Genomic DNA, 19839 nt, shown 5'->3' with positions numbered 1-19839 from the left:
CATTTTTCTTCAGGTTGGGTCATCCTTTGTATTCCCCTTTTGTATTTTCTATATATTATATTTATATTGATATTTGGAGTTATTTATTATATATTTTTTATGCACATATGGATTTTGATTGGTGTATTGCATCATATATAAAAACATTCTAATACAACGCTAGTCTCTTATTGCACATCAATTATACAGCACTAAATCACTTTATATCTGCTGCTACTGTGATTTCCAATTACTCTTGGATTAAGACCGGGGTTTTATTTATTGTTTTTAACTTATTGTTGTGATGTATGGATAAGTCCCTAATAAAGTATTGCTTACTACATTGAGATGATATCAGCGTGTTTGATATATATTTTTTGCTATTGGGCTTCTTTTCTTGTATGTGTACGAGCCTTAACACAGATTATCAGTCAATCACATAAAATAAAAAGCAAAAGAATGCAAGTAGTGTGGATGTGTAACTGCAGCTCAGTCTCTGCTCCTTCTCCTCACACAGCACAACAACCCACAAAGGAACTTAAAATGTCCGAAAGCTTATATACTGAGGGTTGGGATAGATTACTATTGGTTGCTAAGGGTGTAGCAGAAACCAAAAGTCTTATCTCATTGGCCACTCAAAACAGTAGGTGGTGATTGATGGTCTTGTTTACGAAATTACACTTACGGACCTAATTACGTTAACAATAGGTTGCGGTTGATGTATTTTGCTTAAGAAATTATGTGAACGTATGTACGTGAAACGCTTGTAACCTACGCATAGAGGAGTAAATACGTTTAGTGGTAGGATTTTACACATAGTTTATTACAATGAATTCACATATTACTCATTACAATTACAATGTGTAATTGTGAATAACAATGCATAATTACACATTGGAGTAATTTCTGCCCACCTCCACAAAGAACAAAGTCTCACATTTTTATTTTCAGTTTTTTGCCTGCATTTTTTAACTGCTCTCTAAAACTCATTCATGAAATGTCTGATGTAAAATCTGCTTCATTCAGCTGCAACAAACAGATGTAATGACCTATGGGACTTTTCAGCTCTAAAAAGTTATCTGCAGTGTTTGCTCACTCAAATAAGAAGTGTTTTGCCTTCTATTTACTTTTCAGGACATCTGGCTGTTTTAAGCAAGTTGTTCAACAGCTTAATTTGCATCTACAACAACACTCATTTTTAACAGTTGCAGTAAATTAGACAATTTCCTAGTAGGACTAGTATTATGTGTGCTTATGTTTATCTCACGACACAGTTGTAGATGCCATCTGAGACAGAGGCTTTATAGACTTTTTGTGTACATATAATTAAACCTTCTTTGCTAGGAAACCGTCGTGGGTAATGTACTGATGAAAACTCTCATCCAAATTAAACAGCAATAGCATCTTCTATGCGACTCTGTTTTACTTTGCCTGCTACAACCATACTGATACTCCTTTAAAGTAAACCAGAGATGGCAACAACTAAAGATTCAATACTTACCCGGGGCTTCCTCCAGCACGTCTGAGTCCCTCCCCATCCTCTCGCAGACTGCCGTTCAGCCCCAATCAGCTCCGCTAACTGGTTCAGTCACGCAGAAGACCCCGACTAAGGTGACTGAGCCAGTTACTGGGGCTGATAGCAGCTGTATGGCAGACCGTGGTAGGACGGCAAGGGACTCCAATGTGCTTTTGAGGCTGGAGGAGGCCCCGGGTAAATATCGAATCTTTAGTTTAAAAAAAGTTTACCAGAGACAGCATTCATGGAGAAAATACGAGAAACCAGACAGAATACATACAAATAATTGATATAACTACTCTGCATACAGTTTATGTAAAAACAGAAGAAGGCAAAAGGTTGGCACTACAGCATAACATGCACTTCTCAGCTTCAAAGACATGCAGTATGCATAGGAGGACTACAAATACACCTCTTCTCTAGAACCTCTTCAGCGTGCTCAAGCAGAGAAATCAAGCAGCAAACAAATGAAGAAAGCGGGAAAGCTGGCACTGCTGCAAGTGTTCAATTTATTGTAGCATTTGTAAAGTGCAAACGTGCAACATCTTTCAGAATTGCATAAAGTAAAGCACATACCCTTGTGAGAGGAGGCGTGGGTGGTGGTGGGTGCTGGGCACAGGATGCCTGACGGCCATTTTGCGCTAAACAGCGCTTTTACGGAGGCTGCAACCTTATGGGCAAAGGCTCCTGGTTAAATACCGTCCAGAGCCGGCATGAAGCGTTACTTCCGGTGGCAGCGCTGCCCATACTTCCGCGTCACGAGTGCGTACGTATTGACGCCATGCGTCGTCGTAAACCACACGCGTACGTAATTCCGCATAGCGCCTGTAATGTACACATGTCAAATAGATACATGCGTACTGCATTATTATGCTTGTGGCGCATGCATAAAAAATGGCCGCATACGGGGAGAAAGAAGCTCCCCCTAGCGGCCAAATATGAGTAAGGCCCAACTCAGACATACCTACACCTTAGGTTTAGAAAAAGGGTGGAGAAAGTAAGGAAGGAAAAGAAGGGAGAGGAAAACAAGCAGAAAAGGGAGTACAGTAAAAAAGTGGATGATCAGGAGATCCTGAAAGAGTGAAGAATGGTGGATAACCCTTAGTGTCAGTATGATTGAATCGTGCCCCACAAAAGTTTCTAATATTCTACTGGTAGGAGCTGAAAAAAACTTCATTAAGGTGCAAAAGTAGAGGGAAGAAAAATAGGAAGCAATATTGTGTAGGGAAGTAAAATTGCCCACATCCCTAGGCGGTTTACCACCATTAGTGTTGGGCGAACACCTAGATGTTCGGGTTCGCGAACGTTCGCCGAACATCGCCGCGATGTTCGGGTGTTCGCGCCGAACTCCGAACATAATGGAAGTCAATGGGGACCCGAACTTTCGTGCTTTTTAAAGCTTCCTTACATGCTACATACCCCAAATTTGCAGGGTATGTGCACCTTGGGAGTGGGTACAAGAGGAAAAAAAAATATTTGAAAAAGAGCTTATAGTTTTTGAGAAAATTGATTGTAAAGATTCAAAGGAAAAACTGTCTTTTAAATGTGGAAAATGTCATGTTTCTTTGCACAGGTAACATGCTTTTTGTCGCCATGCAGTCATACATGTAATACAGAGAAGAGGTTCCAGGAAAAGGGACCGGTAACGCTAACCCAGCACCAGCACACGTGATGGAACAGGAGGAGGCGCAGGAGGAGAAGGCCACGCTTTTTGAGACACAACAACCCAGGCCTTGCATGAGGACAAGAAGCATGTGGATAGCATGCTTTGTACCGCCATGCAGTCATAAATGTAATAAAGATGAGAGGTTCCATAAACAGGGACCGGCAACGCTAACCCAGCAGCAGCACACGTGATGGAACAGGAGGAGGCGCAGGAGGAGAAGGCCACGCTTTGAGACACAACAACCCAGGCCTTGCATGAGGACAAGAAGCGTGCGGATAGCATGCTTTGTACCGCCATGCAGTCATAAATGTAATAAAGATAAGAGGTTCCATAAACAGGGACCGGAAACGCTAACCCAGCAGCAGCACACGTGATGTAACAGGAGGAGGCGCAGGAGGAGAAGGCCACGCTTTGAGACACAACAACCCAGGCCTTGCATGAGGACAAAAAGCGTGCGGATATAGCAATGCTTTTTGCCGCCATGCAGTCATAAATGTAATAAAGATGAGAGGTTCAATAAACAGGGACCGGCAACGCTAACCCATCACAGATGGTCATTGTTCATGTTACTTGGTTGGGGTCCGGGAGTGTTGCATAGTCGTTTCCAATCCAGGATTGATTCATTTTAATTTGAGTCAGACGGTCTGCATTTTCTGTGGAGAGGCGGATACGCCGATCTGTGACGATGCCTCCGGCAGCACTGAAACAGCGTTCCGACATAACGCTGGCTGCCGGGCAAGCCAGCACCTCTATTGCCGTACATTGCCAGTTCGTGCCAGGTGTCTAGCTTCGATACCCAATAGTTGAAGGGTGCAGATGGATTGTTCAACACAGCTACGCCATCTGACATGTAGTCCTTGACCATCTTCTCCAGGCGATCGGTGTTGGAGGTGGATCTGCACGCTTGCTGTTCTGTGGGCTGCTGCTGCATGGGTGTCATAAAATTTTCCCACTCCAAGGACACTGCCGATACCATTGCCTTTTGGGCACTAGCTGCGGCTTGTGTTTGCTGCCCTCCTGGTCGTCCTGGGTTTGCGGAAGTCAGTCTGTCGGCGTACAACTGGCTAGAGGAGGGGGAGGATGTCAATCTCCTCTCTAAAGTCTCCACAAGGGCCTGCTGGTATTCTTCCATTTTGACCTGTCTGACTCTTTCTTCAAGCAGTTTTGGAACATTGTGTTTGTACCGTGGATCCAGAAGGGTATAAACCTAGTAATTGGTGTTGTCCAGAATGCGCACAATGCGTGGGTCGCGTTCAATGCAGTCTAGCATGAATTGAGCCATGTGTGCCAGAGTCCTGCCAGAATCCTCATCATCCTCTTGTGAGCGTTGTGATAGTTGTTGTGATGCATCATAGTCGTCACCTTCTTCCTGGTCTGCTTCTGCTGACCATTCGCGCTGAATTGTGGAAGTCCAACGTGCACCGCTCTGGCCCTCGTCAGTGGTGGCAGGAAATTCCTGCTCCAACTCCAGCTGTTCCTCCTCCTCTTCTTCGTCATAGCTGCTGGGGCCAGCGTTTCCTGAGGCGGATGGCCTGATGTTGGTACCATCACGCTGATCGTTTTCTCCTTCAGATTCCCCCAGTTGCATCCTGACAGCTGTTTCCTTGATTTTCAACATTGACCTCTTCAGTAAACACAGCAGTGGTATGGTAATGCTGACTGAAGAGTTGTCACTGCTCACAAGCAACGTGGACTGCTCAAAATTTTGGAGGACTTGGCAGAGGTCCAACATGTTGGCCCAATCGGATCCACAGAAGCTTGGCAGCTGTCCGGATGCGCCTCGGTACTGCGCCGTCATGTACTGAACCACTGCACTCTTCTGCTCGCAAAAGCGGGCTAGCATGTGCAGCGTAGAATTCCAGCGCGTAGGGACATCACACAGCAAGCGATGGTGGGGGAGATTGAAGCGCTCCTGCATCTTGGCGAGTGCCCCCGAAGCAGTACTGGAATTTCTGCAATGTTTGGCCACTCGTCGCACCTTCAACAGAAGATCGGCCACGCCTGGGTATGTCCTCAGGAACCGCTGAACTACTAGGTTCATCACGTGCGCCAGGCAAGGGATGTGTGTCAGCTTAGCCAACCTTAAAGCGCGAATGAGATTACTCCCATTATCACACACAACCATGCCCGGTTTCAGGTCCAGCGGTGCCAGCCACAAATCCGTCTGTTCCTTTATTCCCCTCCAAATTTCCTCCCCTGTGTGCTGCTTATCCCCAAGGCAGATCAGCTTCAGCAACGCTTGCTGATGCATGCCAACAGCTGTGCTGCACTGCTTCCACGATCCTACTGCTGCTGGGTTAGCGTTTCCGGATGAGGTACAGCTTTGAGATGCGTTGGAGGAGAAGGAGTCAGAGAGGTAGGTGCTGCTGTTGTTATCCAGTGGGAGGGACGGCGGTGCAGCTGTTTGCGGCGTGGGCAACACCCGCGCCGTAGCAGGTGAGGAATCGCTGCCAGGCTCCACAAGGTTCACCCAGTGCGCGGTAAGGGAGATGTATCGACCCTGGCCGAACGCACTCGTCCAGGTGTCAGTGGTGAGGTGAACCTTGCAGGCAACGGCATTCCTCAAGCTTCGGGTTATTTTGCTGACCACGTGCTCATGCAACTCAGGCACTGCAGAGCGCGCAAAGTGGTAGCGGCTGGGAACCACGTAACGTGGGATGGCCACTGACATCATGCCCTTGAAGCTGTTTGTCTCCACCACTCGATATGGCAGCATTTCGCAGGCCAGAAGCTTGGCTATGCTGGCTGTTACTGCCACGGCCCGGGGGTCATTTGCTGGCAATTTCCTCTTGCGATCAAACATCTCCGAGACAGACAACTGAATCGTAGGGCTGCACACTGAAGGGCTGTTGGTTGTTGTGTTTGATGAACACTGGGAGACCTCAAGAGCACTACTCCGGAAAGTGACAGTGTCAGCGTCTGATGTTTGTGAATGTTGTGAACCACGCAATGGCTGGGCTACTGCTGCTGCTGAGGCGGGTCTGGTGGTGAGTCTGGTGACCCCAAGGGAGGCAGTGTTGCTGGTACCCTGTCCTGCCGCGTTTGCCCACAGAGTGGGATGTTTGGATAGCATGTGGCGGCTCATGCTGGTGGTGGAGAGGTTGTTAATACTTTTCCCCCTGCTCAGGCGGGTCTTGCACACCTTGCAAATCGCCATAGTACCATCCTCAGTGCAGTCTTCAAAGAAAGCCCAGACTTTGGAGCACCTGCCTTGCTGGCGATTTCTGTTTGCGCCTCTTTTGCCTCTCACTTGAACTTCCATGCTTGTGGTGCCTGAAATTGCGCGCCGCCTACCTTGTGGCACAAGGCGAACTCGTGCAGCAGTGGGTTCTTCAACAGACTCATCTGTGCTGCTGCTACGACGGCGATGTTCTCGTTCACAAACAAAATCTGGGTCTCTGTCCACATTGTCCATACCCTCCTCTTCCATCTCCTGAAACTCGTCATAGGTCATTGTGGGGGGCCGCCGCCGTGGAGTAGAGCTCCCCAGAACAACCTCTGCGCAGCTCACTCCAACGTCGTCTTCCAGATCTTGTCGGCCGACCTCCTGCAATTGCAACCCCTCCTGCCCAACTTGCTCTGGGATTTGGGTTTCCGAGTCCTCCCCGGACTCGCCTTGTATTTCAGTGCGCGGTGCATTTCCCACAGTTAATGGTTGTGAATCCGGGCACAACATTTCTGGCTGTTCCTCCATTGACCTTTGAAAGGTGGAAGTTTGTTGGGCTGGGAATAGCTCCTGCGAATACCCCATTGTGTCCTGAGGTAATTCATCGGACTGGTTATCTGGCAGTTGTGTGCGTGGTGTCGCTGCCGGTTGTGTCAGCTTTGTGCCCACTGGCTCCTTGTAACTGGCTGAGGACTCGGACCTCGTGCGTGATGTTCTGGTGCTGCTTAACCCACTGCTGGACGCTTGAGAGGTCATCCAAGTAATTATCTGGTCCTGTTCTTTTGGATTTGTGAGGGTTGTTGTCCTGGACAACATGGGCGGTATTGAGTGGGTTTTCTTGGGTGCTCCCCTGTGGCCTGTACGTGAACCGTCAGGGGAAACACCTCTTCCCTTGCCCCTCCCTCTTTCACCTGATTTCTTCCTCATTTCACTTATCCTTAAAGTACACGCTGACTGGCAGCAGTACAGTGGCAGTACAGAAATGCTATACAGTGGTGGGTGAGCGGTGTACAGGGGCGTCTCTAGCCATTTTGTCACTCCAGGCGAGAAATCCTGTGGCACCCCATCCCCCCCACCCCCCGTGATTGCCCCCAGTCCCATACCCCGCACCCCTCATGGTGAACACCACTCCTGTGGTGAACCCCACCCCCAAGACCCCCGAAAATCATAATGCAGCAGCGTTTCACCAGAAAATGGACTTATTGCGGCATGGGTTCACCAGAAAATAGTTGTTATGCAGCAGAGCGTTTCACCATAAAATATACTTATTGCGGCATGCACTCACACACACCACACACAGTACACACACACACACTATACACACACACAGTGTACACACACACACACACACACACACACACACACACACACACACACACACACACACACAGTACACACACTGCACACAACATACACACTATACACAGTACACACACACACACACACACACACACACTAGACATGCACAGCACAGTACACACACTATACACACACACACACACACAGTACACACACTGCACACAACATACACACACACACACAGTACACACACTGCACACAACATACACACTATACACAGTACACACACACACACACTTTAGACACGCACAGCACAGTACACACACACACACACACACACAGTACACACACTGCACACAACATACACACACACACACAGTACACACACTGCACACAACACACACACACACACACACACACACACACACACACACAGTACACACACTGCACACAACATACACACTATACACAGTACACACACACACACACACACACACACTAGACATGCACAGCACAGTACACACACTATACACACACACACACACACACACACACACACACACACACAGTACACACACTGCACACAACATACACACACACACACAGTACACACACTGCACACAACATACACACTATACACAGTACACACACACACACACACACTAGACATGCACAGCACAGTACACACACTATACACACACACACACACACACACACACACACACACACACAGTACACACACTGCACACAACATACACACACACACACAGTACACACACTGCACACAACATACACACACACACACAGTACACACACTGCACACAACATACACACTATACACAGTACACACACACACACACACACACACACACACACACACACTTTAGACACGCACAGCACAGTACACACACACACACACACACACACACACACACACACACACACACACACACACACACAGTACACACACTGCACACAACATACACACACACACACAGTACACACACTGCACACAACACACACACACACACACACACACACACACACACACACACACACACACACACACACACACAGCACAGCACACAGTAGACATACACTATACACATACAGAGATAGGAGGAGTGGAGTGAGACTGAGAATAGCCTGAGATGGAGCAGTTTATCTGTATTGCAGTCCCACATTACACAGAGACTAGTTGCTGGTAATAGGACTGCTGTCCCTGCCAATCTCTTACACAAGTCAGCAAGCAGCCCTCCTGGAGTCTAGGGACTGTCAAAACTTTTCAACCTGTTTAAGACCTTATCTGCACATGCAGTCATTATAACAATGGAGAGAGACCAGACAGATTTTTTCCCACTGACCCTCCAGACGAGTTCTACATCATGCTGTGTATATTTACCAGCTAGCCTGCCCTCTAATTGCACTTTTATCAGCTAGCCTAGTATTTTACATTGCCTTACATCAACAAACCTGAATACAGCAGACACAGGACCAACCCTAAATCATTGAATGAAAGGCGGCCTGGGGGGAAGTCAATGCCTGGCTGCTACACAGTCTCTACATCCACGCAGTTAGCAGTAGCAGAGAGAGAGGGACTGAATTCTCAGGAGTTGGACTCAGGAGCTGATGATGCTGTACTCCTCGGATCCCTGACTAGGATGAGTGCCTTCTCTCACTGACTCATTCATTACTGTGGTTCTTTGAATCATTGAGCTGAAGTCCAGTCAGCCCCGCTGCTGCTGTGTAAACTGACACCTGAGTCAGCTGAGAGGCATTTCTTTTCTCACTACTCAGTGCAGAAGCGCCCTTGCCTCTTCCTGTCGCCTTAGGCGAAAATTTATAGCTGCCTAATGGCTCGGACGCCTCTGGCAGTGTACCACTATTCCCAGCAGCGACACAGAGCACAATGCTATACAGTGGCGGGTGAGCGGTGTACTACTGTTCCCAGCAGACACAGAGTGGCAGTAAACAGAATGCTATATAGTGTGGCTGAGCGAGGTACACAGAGTGGCAGTAAACAGAATGCTATATAGTGTGGCTGAGCGAGCGGTGTACTACTATTCCCAGCAGACACAGAACAGTAAACAGAATGCTATATAGTGTGGCTGAGCGGTGTACCACTATTCCCAGCAGCGACACAGAGCACAATGCTATACAGTGGCGGGTGAGCGGTGTACCACTATTCCCAGCAGCGACACAGAGCACAATGCTATACAGTGGCGGGTGAGCGGTGTACTACTGTTCCCAGCAGACACAGAGTGGCAGTAAACAGAATGCTATATAGTGTGGCTGAGCGAGGTACACAGAGTGGCAGTAAACAGAATGCTATATAGTGTGGCTGAGCGAGCGGTGTACTACTATTCCCAGCAGACACAGAACAGTAAACAGAATGCTATATAGTGTGGCTGAGCGGTGTACCACTATTCCCAGCAGCGACACAGAGCACAATGCTATACAGTGGCGGGTGAGCGGTGTACCACTATTCCCAGCAGCGACACAGAGCACAATGCTATACAGTGGCGGGTAAGCGGTGTACTACTGTTCCCAGCAGACACAGAGTGGCAGTAAACAGAATGCTATATATTGTGGCTGAGCGAGGTACAAAGAGTGGCAGTAAACAGAATGCTATATAGTGTGGCTGAGCGAGCGGTGTACTACTATTCCCAGCAGACACAGAACAGTAAACAGAATGCTATATAGTGTGGCTGAGCGGTGTACCACTATTCCCAGCAGCGACACAGAGCACAATGCTATACAGTGGCGGGTGAGCGGTGTACCACTATTCCCAGCAGCGACACAGAGCACAATGCTATACAGTGGCGGGTGAGCGGTGTACTACTGTTCCCAGCAGACACAGAGTGGCAGTAAAAAGAATGCTATATAGTGTGGCTGAGCGAGGTACACAGAGTGGCAGTAAACAGAATGCTATATAGTGTGGCTGAGCAAGCGGTGTACTACTATTCCCAGCACACACAGAGTGGCAGTAAACAGAATGCTATATAGTGTGGCTGAGCGAGGTACACAGAGTGGCAGTAAACAGAATGCTATATAGTGTGGCTGAGCGAGCGGTGTACTACTATTCCCAGCAGACACAGAACAGTAAACAGAATGCTATATAGTGTGGCTGAACGAGGTACACAGAGTGGCAGTAAACAGAATGCTATATAGTGTGGCTGAGCGAGCGGTGTACTACTATTCCCAGCAGCGACACAATGACTGGGGGGACCCTGGCTGGCGTGGCTGGAGCGCGAACTACCCTGCCTGCCTACCCAAAGCTAAACCCACAGACAAATGGCGGAGATATGACGTGGTTCGGGTATTTATTTACCCGAACCACGTGACAGTTCGGCCAATCAGAGCGCGTTCGGGTCCGAACCACGTGACCCGTTCGGCCAATCACAGCGCTAGCCGAACGTTCGGGGAACGTTCGGCCATGCGCTCTTAGTTCGGCCATGTGGCCGAACGGTTTGGCCGAACGCCATCAGGTGTTCGGCCGAACTCGAACATCACCCGAACAGGGTGATGTTCTGCAGAACCCGAACAGTGGCGAACACTGTTCGCCCAACACTAACCACCATAGGGATGAGCAAAACATGGATAGAAAAAGGGGGAGAATGGGCAAGCCATTAGTATTTATGCCTCTCTCCACATTAATAACAGCATAAAGATCCCAGATAACATGTAGAACATTAAACAAACATCAAAACAAGACAAACAGGGAGATCCAGGGATGGGGAAGGAAAGGGAGGCCTCAAGGATCAAGGAAACATGATAAATCTGTATGGTCATTAAGACCCAAGGGTCCCATGGCTTCTGATTGCAAAATCAACATTGCTTCTTCTCTTTTTAATTGTTTCTCCCTGTCTCCACCTCTTGACAGAGGTGGGATATGGATAATTCCTGCAAATTTCAACTTCGTGGGATCATTCCCATGGCTTTCTCGCATATGCTGGATTACCCTTGGGGAACCTTTTCCGGATTTCAGAGAGTTATAATGTTCTCTGAACCATTCATTAATTGATCTCGTAGTCTCCACTACATAAAACCTTCCGCAGGTTTTACATTCCATCTATAAGGTTTGAGCACACAGGGATGTTGACAGTATCCGGACAGGACTGTGGCGTGCATATAAACTCGGATGAGGATCTGTCTTCAAGTGAGCATGAGCAGGCATGCACGATAGTGGAGGACGGCAGAAACGATGTTAAGAACTTTTTCAAAACTTCTGCCAATACTACAAAATCTAATAAAACGGTGGGTGCTAGGGTTATCGAAACAAACTTGGAAAGATTAAGTGAGAAGGAGGTGAAGCTATTCTGGACAGTGACCACGCTCCAACAGTTTAAAGATGATCAGATGAAAGCACGGGTCTTCCGAAGATATGTAGAGCCCTCAGAATACCAAGAGGATGATAAATTTGTTAAGAAATAGAAAGATGCCTATTTGTTGCATGCGACCAATTTGCAAGATATTGTCTTGGAGCGCACCAAAGAAGAGCACAATAAAACCCTTAAAGAGATCGAAACAATCAAAAGGCAATATGAGAGCCTAGTGGAGAGACCCCAATACGTGAAAGCGTTGAAAAAAATTGACAGGAAGTGCTCTGTGGTGCAAGACAACATTAAGGAGCGCAAATTAAGAAAATTTCAAAGAGACAAGGAGGATTACGCCCTTAAAAGATTCTTCTCCTGGCAGAGAGGAGTCAGACGGGGAGCACCCAGGAAAGGTAAAGGACACTGGACGACAGATACTGAATCCAGTGAGGATGAAACCAAGCCAACTAATCCATCCGACCCCAATACGGATAAACCAGATCGCCCTTTAGGCGGCGCACAAGGAGGGGAAGGAGCAAGACCAAAACAAAAAAGAAAAGGAAAACACTTGTCCTGGGAGGTCAGGAAGCCCTCGAGGGACCCGAAGCGGAAGAGGCATTGAATCTAACGGGGGGAACCCCAGAACCGTTGGAGATTCTAAATCTCTCCGAAGAAGACCTTCCTGAAGGCACGGTATCCCTACTTCAAAAAGGCTTGAACTTTGCATTGAGTACCAACTTTGATTTCCCAAAAAGTGGACCTCTACAAGAACATCAGACGACTCAATATACAGTTACACTTCGCCAAACAGGACCTGGCAGGTGCCAAACCGGAAAACATGGGCTGGGGCAACTCACAAGTGGGTCCTTAGGGTTTCAGCTCTCAGTTTGTATGGGATGAGCAGGATCTTAAAAATCTTGAACTTTTATTTGAATTAGAAGATAACACGATGAGTGGAAGTGATCAGAATGAAGCTCTACCCCCAAATTTAAACCTTGTAGGTCTGTAGCACCATTTCCGGTGCAACCAGGATCTAGTTTGGACATCTTCCAAAAGGTGGTCGAACGTGAACTTAAGGCAGAAATATACCCAAAAACGACAGACATCACAACAAAAGAGAAACATGCTTTGAAGTGGCTACGATCTAGACCAGATTTGAAGATTAAAAGAGCCGATAAAGGCGGAATAATTGTTGTCATGTCCACAAAACAGAATCATGAGGAAGCTCTAAGGCAGCTACAGGATGGGACAACTTATCAACCACTGTCAAGAGATCCCACTAATCATTTCCTAGACCAATTAAGATCCCTTTTAAGGAAAGGAGTAGAAATAGGAGCCCTCTCTCCCCAACTGGCGAGTGGCCTCATCCCTTCCCATCCCACCAAGCCCATTTGGTATCACATACCCAAGGTTCACAAGTCCCGGACCAACCCTCCGGGTCGCCCCATTGTTTCTGGCATGGGGTCGACCACGGAAAGTTTGTGCAGGTATCTGGACCACGTCCTGAGGCCTCTCCTGAAGGAAATACCTTCTCACCTATGGGACACCATGGACGTGCTCAGGGGCCTTGAGGGTCTAAAATGGCATACTGGCGATTTTTTAGCTACTATTGACGTCGAGAGTCTTTACAGCCGTATACCCCACACATTAGGCATTATTGCCGTTCGACATTTTTTGGATAAAACCGACAAAACTACGGCATGTAAAGACTTTATTTGTGATTGCCTTCTGTTTGTATTGACCCACAATGCATTTCTCTTTGATAGGAGACGGTATTGGCAGGTGGCGGGGACCGCCATGGGGATGGCGGTCTCCTGCACTTATGCCAACATCTTCCTAGCATGGTGGGAAGAACTTTTTATACATTCGGAGGACAATCCACACAGGGCAGGTCTCAGGATGTGGTCCAGGTACGTGGACGACATTTTGGTGTTTTGGTCCGGGACTCGTGAATCATTTTTTAACTTTCTATCCTACATTAACTGTAATTTCGTTAATATGGCCTTTACAGCAGTCATTCATCCAGAAAGAATTGCTTTCCTTGATCTTGAATTGGTAGTTAGCGAGGGTAGTTTAATATCCAAGGGATATCGCAAACTCACAGCAAGCAATGCTCTATTGCATAAATCGAGCTTCCATCCTGCCCACGAAACCCGGACCCTGCCCTACTCCCAGTTCCTCAGATTACGCTGCAACAATGCGAATGACGTGGATTTCCGCCAACAATCTGAGGAACTGGGAGCTAGACTGTTGGCCAGAGGTTATAAGGAACAGGAAATCCAAGAGGCCTATATTAAAAGCAATCATAATACGAGATCAGACCTAAGGAGGAAACCAACAAATCCTCCTACACAGCGAAGGATTCCTTTCTCCTTTGGCTATACGAACATGGCAGACCATATCAAGAAAGTGATCCAAAGAAATAGGGACATTCTGATCAGGGATCCCATTTTAAAGCCTTTAGTGACTGAAGGACCACTATTTTCTTTTAGAAGATCACCCACAATAGGCTCACTAGTGAGCAGAAGCGAGTTTAAAACAGCAAGTGGAAGTGATTGGTTACGTGAAGGCGGCCCTCGGGGGAACCACAGGTGTGGCCACTGTAAATCATGTAGTCAGATGGCAGTGGGTTGCCAATTTCATATTGGCCCACTTCGACGAACTGTGCGTTCCTTCTTTACATGTCAAACACGATTTGTTGTTTACACAATGTGGTTCTTAACATCGTTTCTGCCGTCCTTCACTATCGTGCATGCCTGCTCATCCTCACTTGAAGACAGATCCTCATCCGAGTTTATATGCACATCACAGTCCTGTCCGGTTACTGTCGACATCCCTGTGTGCTCAAACCTTATAGATGGAATGTAAAACCTGCGGAAGGTTTTATGTAGTGGAGACTACGAGATCAATTAATGAACGGTTCAGAGAACATTATAACTCTCTAAAATCCGGAAAAGGTTCCCCAAGGGTAATCCAGCATATGCGAGAAAGCCATGGGAATGATCCCACGAAGTTGAAATTTGCAGGAATTATCCATATCCCACCTCTGTCAAGGGGTGGAGACAGGGAGAAAATTAAAAAGAGAAGAAGCAATGTTGATTTTGCAATCAAAGGCCATGGGACCCTTGGGTCTTAATGACCATACAGATTTATCATGTTTCCTTGATCCTTGAGGCCTCCCTTTCCTTCCCCATCCCTGGATCTCCCTATTTGTCTTGTTTTGATGTTTGTTTGACCACTTCACCACTGAGGGGTTTTACCCCCTGACCACTAGAGCAATTTTCACCTTTCAGCGCTCCTTCCATTCATTCTTCTATAACTTTATTATTACTTATCCCAATGAAATGAACTATATCTTGTTTTTTTCGCCACCAATTAGGCTTTCTTTAGGTAGGACATTATGCCAAGAATTATTTTATTCTAAATGTGTTTTAATGGGGAAATAGGAAAAAATGTGGGAAAAAATTATTATTTTTCAGTTTTCGGCCATTATAGTTTTTAAATAAAGCATGCTACTATAATTAAAACCCATGAAATGTATTAACCCATTTGTCCCGGTTATAAAACCATTTAAATTATGTCCTTATCACAATGTTTGGCGACAATATTTTATTTGGAAATAAAGGTGCATTTTTTTCAGTTTTGCATCCATCCCTAATTACAAGCCCGCAGTTTATAAAGTAACAGTGTTATACCCTCTTGACATAAATATTTAAAAAGTTCAGTCCCTAAGCTAACTATTTATGTTTGTTTTTTTTATTGTATGTTTTTTTTTTTTTAATTACAAAAATAAAAATAAAAATTGGGGAGTGTGGGAGGTAATGAGTTAATTTATAGTGTAAATGTAATGTTTGAATATGTAAAATGCTTTTAGGGTGTAGTTTACTATTTGGCCACAAGATGGCCACAGAGTGTTTGTTTACATGCGACCTGTAAGCGTCCGGAAGGACGCTTACAGGAAGCAGTAGGAGGCTGGGAGACTCACAATGATCTCGCTGTTTCTGAAAGAAGCAGCAGATCATTGCGGGGGCTAGATCAACGAACGGGAATGGATTTTCCCGTTCATTGATCTTGTGCTCAAAACCAATCTTTTTTTTTTTGCTGGTAAACTTTAAGTATTAATTATAAAACAATATCAGCAGAATGCTTTTTTTAATTAATTTTTAATTTTTTACCAATTATTCTTTTATGAATTTGTTTTTCAGTTTTAGCCTTTTTATACCTGTATACTTAGCAGACTACTTAGTTTATCCATTGTGTGCACAATGTATTTTATACTGTAGTTCTAAAGCACATAAAATACTTACAAAGATGTCGAAGAATGAATAGTAGTAGTCATATTGTAAAACTTCTTTCTCCAAGGCCTCAATAATATTTGTATTTGCCTAAGGGAACAATAATATACATTGTACTTAGTATTTAGGACTATCACTTAGTAAAAACTTGAAACAAAAACATTCTACATATGATAAACTAGCTAATTTTATAGCTTATGTTATAGGTTAAATCCCAATTCAATAATTGCCATATTGTTTAGACTATAAGGGCTGGTTCAGACGGACGCTTGCAGAGCGTTTACAGCCAGCGTTCAGGGCTTGGTGTTAAACGCTCCCATTCAAGTGAATGGGAGCGTTTGTACCAAGCTTTCAAGCGCGTTTACACAAACGCAGCGTTTGGGTCCCGATTTTCCCTGGCGTTCAAGGAGCCCCTGGAAGCTACATGTAGCTTCCAGGGGAGGTTAACCGCGACGGCTAATGTCCCCCTAGGGGAAGAAAAAACGCGACCGCATCCAAATGCACACGAACGCTGCTGAACGCGACGCCTGCAAACGCAACGCCTCCAAACGTCCGTCTGAACCAGCCCTAAGACATTCCTGACCAAAAGATGCACCAAGGTTTAGAGGACAAAAACAGGGAAAAATATATTAAACATGGTTCAGCTGCATCCTGTGGATGTTCTCTCCCAGAGTATTCCCTCCGTGTACCCCCTTTCTCTTCTAGTGTCCCCCTTGGTCCTCCGGTGTCCCTTATGTGTCCGCCCCTGCCCCCTTGTGTGTCGTCTTCCATGCCACTTTGTGTTCCTGTGTCCTCCATTGTCCCCATTTGCCCTCCTCTGTGATGTTTTGAGTCCTCCATTGTCCCCATTTGTCCTCCTCTGTGTCGCTTTGTGTCCCCATGTCCTCGTTTATCCCCATGTCCTCCTCGACTCCCCCCATGCAGAGTGTACAGTGCAGCAGAAGCCTGTCACATGTCTCGCCTGATCCAAGGGCACCCACGGCAATCAGTGACCTCTCCTCTCCCTCCCTCCCTGCTCCCCTGCGAGGGAGAGGAAAGGTCTCTGCTTGCTGCAGGCACCCTCAGATCAATTCCTTTTTCCGATCTACAGAGAGCGACTTATTAGTCCTGTGTGGGGACGGGTCTAATACTCCCCACCTGCCTACTGAAGTGGTTACCTGGACGGTAACCCAGACTTGTGAGTATAAGACTATACTTACTTTTTCATTTGCCACACATTCCAGTACATACTGCACTATATTGGGTTCTTGGTGTCTCCTTTTTTCCATTTGGAAATATAAGGCACAGAAACTTATTCTTCCCATTTTTGGGGGAGAAAAAGTGCGTCTTACAGTCCGAAAAATACAGTAAGTGAATATATGTGTGTGTGTGTGCATGTATGTATGATATATATATATATATGTGTGTGTGTGCATGTATGTATGTGTGCGTGTATGTATGCATGTGTGCGTGCGTGTATGTATGTGTGCGTGTATGTATGTGTGCGTGTATGTATGTATGTGTGCGTGTGTGTATGTATGTGTGCGTGTGTGTATGTGTGCGTGTGTGTATGTGTGCGTGTGTGTATGTGTATGTGTGTGTGTATGTGTGTATGTGTGTATGTATGTATGTATGTATGTATGTATGTATGTATGTATATATACATATACATATATATAGTGGCTTGCAAAAGTATTCGGCCCCCTTGACGTTTTCCACATTTTGTCACATTACTGCCACAAACATGAATCAATTTTATTGGAATTCCACGTGAAAGACCAATACAAAGTGGTGTACACATGAGAAGTGGAACGAAAATCATACATTATTCCAAACATTTTTTACAAATCAATAACTGCAAAGTGGGGTGTGCGTAATTATTTAGCCCCGAGTCAATACTTTGTAGAACCACCTTTTGCTGCAATTACAGCTGCCAGTCTTTTAGGGTATGTCTCTACCAGCTTTGCACATCTAGAGACTGAAATCTTTGCCCATTCTTCTTTGCAAAACAGCTCCAGCTCAGTCAGATTAGATGGACAGAGTTTGTGAACAGCAGTTTTCAGATCTTGCCACAGATTCTCGATTGGATTTAGATCTGGACTTTGACTAGGCCATTCTAACACATGGATATGTTTTGTTTTAAACCATTCCATTGTTGCCCTGGCTTTATGTTTAGGGTCGTTGTCCTGCTGGAAGGTGAACCTCTGCCCCAGTCTCAAGTCTTTTGCAGACTCCAAGAGGTTTTCTTCCAAGATTGCCCTGTATTTGGCTCCATTCATCTTCCCATCAACTCTGACCAGCTTCCCTGTCCCTGTTGAAGAGAAGCTCACCCAGAGCATGATGCTGCCACCACCATATTTGACAGTGGGGATGGTGTGTTCAGAGTGATGTGCAGTGTTCGTTTTCCACCACACATAGAGTTTTGCATTTTGGCCAAAAAGTTCAATTTTGGTCTCATCTGACCAGTTCACCTTCTTCCACATGTTTGCTGTGTCCCCCACATGGCTTGTGGCAAACTGCAAACGGGACTTCTTATGCTTTTCTGTTAACAATGGATTGTTTTTGTCCCACTCTTCCATAAAGGCCAACTTTGTGCAGTGCACGACTAATAGTTGTCCTATGGACAGATTCCCCTACCTGAGCTGTAGATCTCTGCAGCTCGTCCAGAGTTACCATGGGCCTCTCGACTGCATTTCTGATCAGCGCTCTCCTTGTTTGGCCTGTGAGTTCAGGTGAACAGCCTTGTCTTGGTAGGTTTACAGTTGTGCCATACTCCTTCAATTTCTGAATGATCGCTTGAACAGTGCTCCGTGGGATGTTCAAGGCTTTGGAAATCTTTTTGTAGCCTAAGCCTGCTTTAAATTTCTCAATAACTTTATCCCTGACCTGTCTGGTGTGTTATTTGGACTTCATGGTGTTGTTGCTCCCAAGATTCTCTTAGACAACCTCTGAGGTCATCACAGAGCAGCTGTATTTGTACTGACATTAGATTACACACAGGTGCACTCTATTTAGTCATTAGCACTCATCGGGCAATGTCTATGGGCAACTGACTGCACTCAGACCAAAAGGGGCTGAATAATTACGCACACCCCACTTTGCAGTTATTGATTTGTAAAAAATGTTTGGAATCATGTATGATTTTCGTTCCACTTCTCATGTGTACACCACTTGTATTGGTCTTTCACGTGAAATGCCAATAAAATTGATTCATGTTTGTGGCAGTAATGTGACAAAATGTGGAAAATTTCAAGTAGATGCAAACAGGGTACCTTTACTTAACGGTGACCACACATCGGGTGAGCGGTACAGTACTCCTTACTGGCCTCTGAGGAAGCTTAGTTGTAAGCGAAACGGCTGTCAGGCCTCTGTCACCCCCACCGCTCACCCGATGTGTGGTCATCATTGAGTAAAGGTACCCTGTTTGCATCTACAGTGCCTCGTTTCTTTTTCTTGCCATATATACAAGATTTGTTGCTGGGAGGTGAATCTCCACCCCAGTCTCAAGTCTTTTGCAGACTCCAAGAGGTTTTTTTCCAAGATTGCCCTGTATTTGGCTCTATCTATCTTCCCACCATTTCTGACCAGCTTCCCTGTCCCTGCTGAAGAGAAGCACCCCCAGA

The 19839-nt window shown here is 46.0% G+C and overlaps 1 protein-coding gene across 8 annotated transcripts in view; it reads right to left on the bottom strand.

Moving 5' to 3' along the window:
* The window catches only part of STARD3NL (STARD3 N-terminal like), a 673845-nt gene that overhangs the window by 611490 nt on the left and 42516 nt on the right, over positions 1-19839 (bottom strand). For all 8 annotated transcript variants that reach the window (XR_011020835.1, XR_011020836.1, XM_068236415.1 and 5 more), the window contains exon 3: positions 16250-16327. Coding sequence is in view for 6 of the 8 variants with exons in the window: in XM_068236415.1 (XP_068092516.1) it covers positions 16250-16327 (78 nt within the window). In the remaining 2 variants the exon portion in view is untranslated. The remainder of the gene's footprint in view (positions 1-16249; positions 16328-19839) is intronic.

The sequence above is a fragment of the Hyperolius riggenbachi genome, chromosome 5 (assembly GCF_040937935.1).
Source record: "Hyperolius riggenbachi isolate aHypRig1 chromosome 5, aHypRig1.pri, whole genome shotgun sequence".
Lineage (NCBI taxonomy): Eukaryota > Metazoa > Chordata > Amphibia > Anura > Hyperoliidae > Hyperolius > Hyperolius riggenbachi.
The sequence above is the reverse complement of the archived record's forward strand: the minus strand, read 5'-3'. Positions and strand labels throughout refer to the sequence as shown.